Below are 10,324 nucleotides of genomic sequence, written 5' to 3' on the forward strand. Positions count from 1 at the left end.
AGCGAACAATGGACGACAAAGGGCAATGGGCAATCTCCCTGTCTCTGTCTTTGACTCTTTCTCAACACACAACTCAAATTTATAGAGGATCTCCCGACACACATCGAAAACGTCAAGAAATCTACACTAATCCCAACACCATTAGTGAAATGTCGAGAATAGATCACCACATTCTCGACGATTTGCTTATGGTGTTGGGCACGATCCCTACTAATTTCTATGTGGTCTGCATGGTGTCGGAGAAAATTGAAGTTATTATTTAAACGTTTCATTTTTTGCTACAGGGTAAACATAACATCGGGAATGGTGAAAAAGTCCAACGCGTAGACACTGGAAAAATGAAACATTTAATTAATAATTTCCGTTTTCCTCGATGTTCTTGTACCAGACATCGAGAATAGGGACCAAATTTTTGATGTAGGTGTGCATGACATAGGAGAAAAGGGAAATTATTATTTAAATGCTCCATTTTTTCTGATGTTTACGTGCATAGCATCGAGGAAGGTATAGACAAGCCATATGTTCTTGATACCACGTCGGGAAAGATGACAACGACCAATGCATAAACTGCATCGGCTTAGGTTCTTTTTCTTGACGGACCAAAATACGTAGGGATAGTCTCGTTTTTTTGGGGTGGATGATACTTCTGCACAATTTAGAGGTGGGTGGGACAATTTTTGTATAAAAATATTTTTTTAAAGAATAAAATGTGTGACCAAACCAAATTTTAATTTTTGGAAAACCACGACTGCTATTTAGTATGCAAAAGCAAAGTCCCCCGTTCTAATTTTAATGGGGCTAAGGCATACAAGAGAGATGAGTTTTTCACCTTCACTGTCACTTTCACTTTCACTTTCACTTTCACTTTCGAACGCTCAAATAACTCGGGATCCGGACAAGCTCAAGTTCAACCTTAAGGAGCTTCTGCAAGCGTTCTGCTACGGGCGAGAGATCGGCGGGACTTGGTCAGATGGCCGAGAACCTCTTCGAAGGCCTTCCACCGCCGATTTCAGCGACAAACCTTTTGCCGGAGACCCTATTACCAGACGCACCCACCAATCAGATTCGGCCCTCCGATCCTTCTATCAATCCCGCCCCTTCTTCTTCTTCTCCGGCCCCGGTCATCAAGAGCGCCCTCAAGCGTCCCAAGACTGCCCAAGAACCCAACTCTGCAGGTTTCTGCTCTCCTCTTGAATATCTTCGATTGTTTTTGAGTTTTTGAGGGATTGTTTGATTTCTTTTTTTTTTTTTTTTTTTTTTTTTTTAGTTCTGTGCTCTTTTGGTCCCTTTTAGAGCTTCAATTTACACTTCCCAGACAATTCATTTGAACTCGATTCTTCTTTTCGGATTTTTGATTCTCGAATCTCGTTTATAGTTATTTGAAGTAGAAAGTACAAAGGAATAGGAATTGGGGATAGGATTTGAAAATGAAAGGATGAAAAGGTGAGATTTAAGGATTACTTACTGAGAATTATTGTATGAATTTTCATTTGGTCTTGAACATTGAATTATAGGTTGAACAAAGTTTTAGCCTGCAATTGTAGATGGTGATGGTCATATCTATTTAGTCCATAAAGTTTAAAAAGTTGTAATTACTTTCTTGAAATTTGAATTCTGATTCTGAATGCCCCCTATGATTAATACCTGAATAATTACTAACAATGATGTAACATGGCTATTATATTAAGCACCTTTAGGTTGATTTAATTGGTAGAAAAATGGCAAAGGAGAGTAGAGAACTAAAAAGAGTAGAGTGGTCTATGAGGTGTCTTAAGTTGTTCCTTGCACTCAGAAAGACTTAACGAGATGGGAGACGGGGGAAAATACTCTCCCTGTTCTATGGATAATCAACTTCTCAAACAGAGCAAGAGTTTTAACAAACCCTAATGAAAGAAACAAAACAAAAATCCTGCACTAAAGCCTTCATAAACCCTTCACTAGTCTCCTCTTCCCCTCCCTACAATTCACTTTCTTTGTCTCTTCATTCCACCTCATTCCCATAATCCTTATGGACCTATGGTGTTGTTGGTAGCTTGGAATTCTCTGTAAAAGATGGGGGATGGGAATGAATTATTGTGCTATATTCATTGCCTTTCTTCTACTGATAATAGTCCCTCGGTTACGAAGGTGTGAACTAGTAGGAATAAGAGAGAGAAGGCGTGAGGAGAACTATATAATATGTGAGGGGTGAAAGTTGTTTTACACGGGTGTAATTGCATATGATTGTCTGGGAATGGGGATGCAATTCGTTGGAGAGAGGTTTTCAACTTTACATTGTTTTGTCGTATTGTTTTGTAGTTATTTTGAGAGTAGAGGAGAAGGGGAAGATCTCGAATTCCCTTGCCTTTTTTCCCTAAATAGTGAATATATGTACTATCAGATACATGACAGTTGTGTGTGGTGGCTTCGGATGGTAATTCCACTCTATTTCTTGCTTCCCCAATCCTTTCGAACACCGGATAAAGGCTACAAAACTAAGGACAAAGTTTCTCAAACCTATTTTTAGCTTGGGAATGGTGGCAATCTTGATAGGGGTATAACTTGAGTAAGAATACTTGGAGGGAATGAGATAAGCTCCCATAAGTGGACCAAGTTGGGCCTCGATTCAATTCAATTTGGTTTTTATGTTGATAGGATCCCCAATGCAAAACTCAATATCTCTACGTGAATATCTCTACGTTTTTGGTCAGCAGACTTCTTCATGCAACTTTGAGCTACATTCTATTGTTATTTCAAAGCTAGCAAGGTCACATCTCAATCAATCGATTGTTCTTCCAAGGAGCTGTTTGTGCCTGATGGTTAGATATTCCACAACCACTTCGTAATTAGAGGTTTTTGTCCATGGTAACCTTAACTAGTCCACCCACTTCTGATGAATATAGTTGTGGTTAGCTCCACAGTCAATAAGAACAGTCACCTCCATGTCTTGCACCATTCCCTATAATTTCATAGTACCTGGAGCATAAAGACCCCAAATTCGATCGTAATGCCCACTCAACATTGTTCCCCACTTCGAGTGAGATAGCTTCTGTTGCTTTCCTCCTCAAGTTGTTTTTTCAGTACAGTTTAAAACGTGAAAGTCAGAGGAGGAGGCAAGAAATCTCCTTCTACGTTCTCCAGAACGGCAGAACCTACTAGTCAGTTTAAGGTTAAAGGAAGACAAGGTGGTTTTCATTTATTTTCATCAAAATCAGACAAGTCGATGAACATCCATAAATCAAGCTCCTAACCTCTTCTTTATGGGAAGCCGTAGTAGTCAGCTTCGCTTCTTTACTGAAGTTTCCTCCTCCTAGGTCTCTGCTCCTTCTAGTCCTACTACGCTGAGCAATTTTCTCAGATGTTAATGGAAGAAAATCAATGAACAAGGACTTAAATCTGACTAGTAGGTTTGGAAGGTTTTTGAATTATTGTTTTAGTACTTCTTCAATTTTGTTTCCCTCGTTTGATATCAAAAAGCATCAACTTTCATTTCTTCTTAGTTTCATAGTGATGACCAATGAAGAACATCTCATCAAGAATAAAGCATAGGCCTGTAGGGGTGGGGGAGTTCTACGTTTCTGGGTTAACTGTGAATGGGTAGCATTTCAACTTGTATTATGTTATCAGGCTTCAACTTGTATTATGTTATCAGGCTTACTTTTCCTGAAGAATAACTTTTACTTGGGTTTTTCCCGTGGATGGACACTGAGGGGGTTATTTTCTGCGGCCAAGTTCATGTCAGAGTTCTGGTTGTCAACAATATGGACCTCTTTTGAGATCTCATCAAGCCCTAACAGAAGTTTTGGTTACCAACACCTTCCATACTTTTCTCTTTCTCTTTCTTTCTTTTTATTTTTGTCAGTGAAAAGGAAACAAAAAAATTCAGTAAGTAAATGAAAAGTGACTAATGCTCAAAGTACACAATGATAAGGACTAAACAACCTAAGTACCTTAGTAAAAGTCGAGCATATTGGCAATCAACTAACTGCCACTTTCTCATACCTTCACCTTCAGTGTTGGCGCTAAGACATTGAGGAAGATCGTCTGCATTCAGGAAGATCCAACAACACAGAAATCAGGGGGAAACATTGTCCTTATGCCATTGATAATCAACTTCTCAAATAGAGCAAGAGGTTAAGGATCAGTAATAAAAAAAAGCAGAGCAAACAACAATTAACAAAATGAACAAGAACAATAGCTTCCAATAGATTCAAGAGTGTCAGTTTCCTCTCCTTCAACCAAGCTTCCACTGTCAAAATTTCCACACACATTTGACATTCCTCTGCCACTAAACCCTTGAGAAACTTTGCATTGGTCCCGTCCTCCCTCCATAGGTAACCAACTTGGCGCTACCAAACTGTCATGGGTGAACTTCTCTTTCTTGCCCCTCCTCTCATATGATGTTTAATAGGAGGTCTTACATCTAGTTAACAAATGAAAGGGAAAATTACCTTTTTAGTCCTCAAGTTTTGAAGAATATGTTGGTCCCTGAGTTTTAAAAATATACTATTTTAGTCTTAAAGTAAATTTTGTTTGAGTTTTAAAAATAGTTATATGATATTTAAAATGAAAAAAATAGTGTTAGAGAGATTTGATTTTCAAAAATTATTCTTCTAATTTAAGTGTCATATAATTATTTTAAATAATAGTATAAGGTTATTTGAGGGATTTTTAAACCTATTTTTAAGAATTCGGGACTAAAAAGGTACATTTTGAAAACTCAGGGACAAAATTAGTCTATTCTTATACGCTTAGATGAGAAAGGTGCATTTTTAAAACTCAATAACCAAACATTACATATTCTTCAAAACTTGAGGACAAAAAGGGTAAAGTTTTTTTCTAAAACGAAATTTGTGCCACTTATCTCATCTGTTATTTACCACATTGGATTAAATCAGTTAACATTTGTCCAATAGACAATGATGTCAGGATTTGTTTCACAGTCAGGACTGCATAGAATCCCAGATTCACAATTCTAATGTTAATAACAAAAACATGATCTCAACTTTTTAAGATTAGAAATTGAATAGACACTATTTATATTTAACCTTAATTCTATATGTTTTTGTAATAACACTGGTAGAAGATGAAATATGGAGTTTGGTTTTCAGCTACAGCACCAGCACCAGGAAAACGTTTAAGGTTCAAAACCACAACAGATGCTTCAGAGACCCAAGTTTTGGAGGCTATGCAGAAGATAGCTTCACATATTAAGAACCCCACGAAGTTTGGCAAAGCTGCAAAACTTGCCATACAGCTCATTCAGGCAGGAAGTGTGAAGCCAGCTACCAGTGATCGTTTCTTTACCATACTTGAAGCTGCCATGTCCATGTCTTCATCCACTCCTTGCACAGATCCTTCAGTACGAGGAGACTATCATGCATTGTTTTCAGCTGCACAATCTACCATGGAAGTATGATGATCATATTTTAGGTTTTACGATTGATGTGATGATATTTTCTGTCTTCTCTAAAACCGATTTCAATTTTCTAGTAATGTTTTCTTATTTTAATTTTCAGTGCCTTAACAGAAAGCAGAAGAACCAGTTAACAACCTGGACAATTCAGACTGTGTTGGCAAATGATTTGTTGACAGATGACAGTTTTGTGGTAGAGATTATTTCCCCTACTTGTGTAATCAAAACCACTGCTCCTTTAATGTGATAGATGATACATAAGGATATAAAATCTACATGTATTTTCTTTGTTTAGTTTATTGCTTTAAAAAACATCCCTGAAATCATAGAGCAATTTCAAAGTTTTTTATAAAGTTACTTTTTTTTTCTTTAGCCTTCAAAACATGGCTATGAAAAGTGGCTTTAAAAATGGTTTTTGAAGAAGTAAATAAGCTTAAATTTTAAAAGTAGAAACATCATCTGCCGAGTTCTTTGTCATTTTTGTTGGTTATTTTGACCATTGTGCTCTCTTTATTCGTGGAACATCAATTTTCCATTTTTTCATACTTGGCTTTATGAACCATGTAGTTTTCGAAGACAGCTGGACAAATAAAAGAAGCTATCTCTAATCTTCCTGTTGCAACTAAGGAGGATGATTCTGAGGAAGCTGAAGCTCTTAAAGGTCATGAAGAGAGCACAGATGATGAACATCAGAAAAAGAAGGATGCTGCTCCAGCTGAAGGGAAAAATCAGGAAGAATCCGATCCATTTGGTCTAGATGCTTTTCTGCCCGGTTCATTAAAGAAAAGTGAGAGAGCAAAGGTAAAAAATGATGTGGTATCCAAGACTAGAAATGATGAAGAAGTGGAGACCAAGAGTTTTCTCAAAGCACAAAGAGGTGCCCTGATTAGCTGTTTAGAAATTGCTGCTCATCGGTATAAAATTCCATGGTACAAAATCTGCACTGACTAGAATGACAGTTCCTTGCATTGTTTTTAAAACTGGAATGTGAAACTGACTTGCAATTTCTCTCGTTAGGTGTCAAACTGTGATTGATATCTTAGTGAAGCATGCCTTTGACAATGTTACAAGGTTCACATTGCAGCAACGGGATGCAATAGGGAAATTGTGGGCTTCAGTAAGGGAACAACAAAATCGTAGGAAACAAGGGAAATCCGTGTCGGGTAAACTAGACGTAAATGGATTTGAATGGCTGCAACAAAAATATGCCAATGAGAAGATCAGCATTCGACATTCTGTTGGGGGTAGCGGCGATCGAAAAGCACAACAGTGGCTTGGTTGACAAATCAGCATTCCCTTAAGTGAGGTTTCCTTGATGTTCGCTCATAACAAAAAAAAAGTGCATTGATTTTATTGTTGAAATTTATATGTACATGAGTATTTTTATATAGGATAACAATCTGGAATCTTACATTACCAATAACCCAGACAAGAACAATATCCTTCACTGAAGTGGTGAAATCGGTTTCTGTCTCTTACTATTATTGTTCGTGCATAGATTTTTGATAATAGCTTCATTGCAGCATGACAATCATCACAAATCCTCAAATTCTTAATGATTCGGATCGGTGTTCCAGGAGCTGTGCTTATGAGACCAAACGCCATAGCCAGTTTCTCACTATGGTAACTGAGTGCAGATTCCTTCTCTTCCTCATCTATGTTTAACAAAACTTCCGCTGTGTTTGGTGTGTATCCCGCCTCTCTCAATTTGATGCACATTTCGGCCACCATTTCATATACTTTTGTTGTTTGTGTGCATGTCTTGTCTCCAGATTTGAAGTGGTGAACTGAACCATTCACTTCAATCCAGCTGAGTCCTGGTTCTTTCTTCATTCCTAAATGGCTCATTGTTTCTCGAACGCTTGTTACATCATTCCATCGCTTTGCTGATGCATAGATGTTTGACTTAAGAACACTATACCCACAGTTTTGTGGATCCAATTCAAGAATCTTTCTTGCAGCCACCTCCCCCAAGGCCAGATTCTTATGCAGCTTACATGCAGCAAGCAGAGCACCCCATATAATTGTGTTAGGCCTCATCGGCATATTTTCAATGATGTTGTGAGCTTCCTCAAGATGTCCAGCTCGACCGAGAAGATCCACCAAGCATCCATAGTGTTCCATCTTCGGAACAATTCCAAAGTTGTGAACCATTCTGTTGAAATGCTTTTTCCCTTCTACTACCAATCCAGAATGACTACAAGCGTGGAAAATAGAAATGAATGTGATATCATTAGGTTCAACACCATGGCTCTCCATCTCTGAAAAGAGTTCCAAAGCTTCTTTTCCACAACCATGCATCGAGAATCCAGCCATCATTGCGTTCCACATGTGAATATCCCGTTGTGTAGCTTCATCAAACAGGCTACGAGCAATTGTCACATCTCCACATTTTACATACATGTTGATGAGAGCTGTTTCCAGAATGACGTCTACTTCAAGCCCATGACGGTTTATGTATGCATGAGTCCACTTGCCAAGGTCAAGGGTTCCAGCCTCAGCACATAAAGAAAGAAGGCTAACCATTGTCACCTTGTTTGGTTTCACTTCATTGTCTAACATCTCGAGGAAGAGGTTAAAAACTTGATCCATGCAACTCACATGTGCATAAGCCGATATCAAAGCACTCCAAATCTTAACATCCTTTTTCTCGACACCATTGAAAAGAGCTCTTGCATATCCAACTTGCCCACACTTTCCATACATGTCTATGAGAGCAGTGACCAAAGCCAAAGACATACCAAACCCATTTCTTAACAGATACGCATGAAACCATTTGCCCAAATCCAAGGTTTTCACGAAACCACATTCAGTAATCAAGCTTAGCAGTGTAATCTCATTGGGGAATAATTTTTCTTCAAGCATTCTATTAAAGTTCTTTGCCCCTTCAACTAATCTGCAACTGCGAATACAACCTTTTATCATCACCGTCCAAGAGACAACACTTCTTTTAGATAACCTGTCAAAAAGCCTCTGTGCTGATGCTAAACATTCACATTTGCAATACATATCGATCAATGCAGTCGTCAATGAAACTTCCATCTTCTCATCACCAACATTTCTCATGATGTAACCATGAACAGCCCTCCCCGATTTCATATCCAAGAGATTTCCAAATACACCAATCAAGCTAATCAAAGCAACACCACTGAGCTTCACTCCCACGAACTGCATCTCCCGTACGAGTCGAAGCGCTTCACCAAAAGCTTTGCTCCGTACATAGCACCCAAGCATAGTACTCCAAGAGACAACATCTCTTTCGGGCATTTTATCAAACACCAAGCTAGCAGAAACCAAGCACCCACATTTCTCATACATGTTCATCAGAGCGTTGCACACAAAAACGTCTGAAGCAAAACCGTTCTTTTGGGCAAAACCGTGGAGTTCCCTGCCTAAATCCGCAGAGGAAGCTTGGGCACAAGCTTTGAGAAGCGAAGGGAGAATGAAGTTGTCAAGTGCAGCAGCAGCATCATTGGTACGCATATGGAGGTAGCAGTTTAAAGAAGCTTGAGGGAGGTGGTTGTTGGTGTAAGATGAAATGAGGAGATTGTAATTGGCTTCAGGGGTGAAGTGGGATTGGGAGAAGAAAGGGTGAGGATTATGGAATTGGGTTTTGATGAAATGGGCATGGAGTTGGTGGGTTTGTTGGAGATTCAAATGGGAATAGCCGGAGCAGCCAGAGGAAGAAGGGGAGGACAGAATTAGTTGGTTCATTTACGACCTTTGCCTTTACATCTTCACCTCTTTACTAAAATATCTTTATTTCTTCTACAAACAATGAATTAAATAAGATAAAATCACCTTTTCTTTTCAAAATAAAATCAATTTTCGAGTTGTTTTTATTCAATTTTCTTTTCCAAATAAAATAAAAACGATTTCTTTAAATCATCTTTATCCAAATTAAACAAAGAATTTTCTTTTGCATGATCTTTTTTCTTTTTTTCTTTTTTGATATTTTAATTTTATTTTAGTGCATATATCAAATTTATACTAATAGTATATATCAATCTAAATCATAAATTAATAATAGTATCAATATAAATCATGAATTTGAAGGCTGTATCATTTTAAATCGTAAACTAATTATCATATCGATTTAAATTCTAAACTGAATTTAAAGTTTCCATTAAGTTTTATTTAAATAAAGACTTGTAATTTTGCTAATTAAAACTCTAAACTTATATAAGCAAATCAAATTTAGACTCCCAATTAACATTTAACTGAAAATTATTCATTCCAATTACAATCATCGATCGTATTAAACTAACAATGATAGGAGTTTACACATATAAGAATTTACTTATTGACAATTTAGAAGTCTAATTGAAAGTATTAGTTTTGCATGATATCTTTTAACTTATTTGAATGAATGTGTAAATTGATATACTTTTGAAAATTTAGGGTTTAAATCTCTTAGCTAGTTCTAGTTTAGGAAAGGAAGCTAGACTAAGGAAATCCTTTATGATATATTCCTTTTCTCTATTACCGAGTTCTAGAAATCTAGATCTTCAAGATCATATAGTAGTTGGACGACTCGAAAAGGTAAGCAGGTGGAATTGCCACAACATGGGCGTTTTTCTTAGCAAGAATTATTGCAGTCGGATAATGGCTAGGAGGATTTGGAAGGCATTATGGCATTAAGATTTCCAAGGTTTAGCCAAGGCTTAGCTCAGGAACCGACCCCACATAGCGATTAGAGCATCTTCGACTGAATCTCATAATTAGATAGAAGGAGAAGCCGCCCGCAACAAAAGCAAGAGGAAGAACAACGACTACTGCCACAGCTGCAAGTTGACCTACTAAATAAGGAGAGGAGCGAAAGCGGCTCGAGTGAGGTTAGGTTCTACTTTTAGTGGATAGTCGGATAGGCGAGAATTCTTCTCACCGCCCCGTGGGAGTAACCTCCGAAGGACTCATTCAATGGAATAT

The 10,324-nt window shown here is 37.8% G+C and overlaps 2 protein-coding genes across 2 annotated transcripts; one reads left to right on the forward strand and one right to left on the reverse strand.

Moving 5' to 3' along the window:
* The first annotated feature begins 727 nt into the window (after positions 1-727).
* Positions 728-6,847, forward strand: LOC103501010 (uncharacterized). The gene is made up of 5 exons (XM_008464487.3): positions 728-1,175; positions 5,091-5,392; positions 5,499-5,588; positions 5,963-6,324; positions 6,413-6,847. Exons 1-5 carry the CDS (start codon positions 971-973, stop codon positions 6,675-6,677), a joined length of 1,224 nt encoding a protein of 407 aa, XP_008462709.1. The 5' UTR covers positions 728-970; the 3' UTR covers positions 6,678-6,847.
* On the reverse strand, positions 6,809-9,109 carry LOC103501009 (pentatricopeptide repeat-containing protein At3g26782, mitochondrial-like). The gene has a single exon (XM_008464486.3). The coding sequence runs from the start codon at positions 9,107-9,109 to the stop codon at positions 6,809-6,811; it is 2,301 nt and encodes a 766-aa protein (XP_008462708.1).
* Between the last annotated feature and the right edge of the window lie 1,215 nt (positions 9,110-10,324).

Source organism: Cucumis melo, chromosome 2 (assembly GCF_025177605.1).
Source record: "Cucumis melo cultivar AY chromosome 2, USDA_Cmelo_AY_1.0, whole genome shotgun sequence".
NCBI lineage: Eukaryota > Viridiplantae > Streptophyta > Magnoliopsida > Cucurbitales > Cucurbitaceae > Cucumis > Cucumis melo.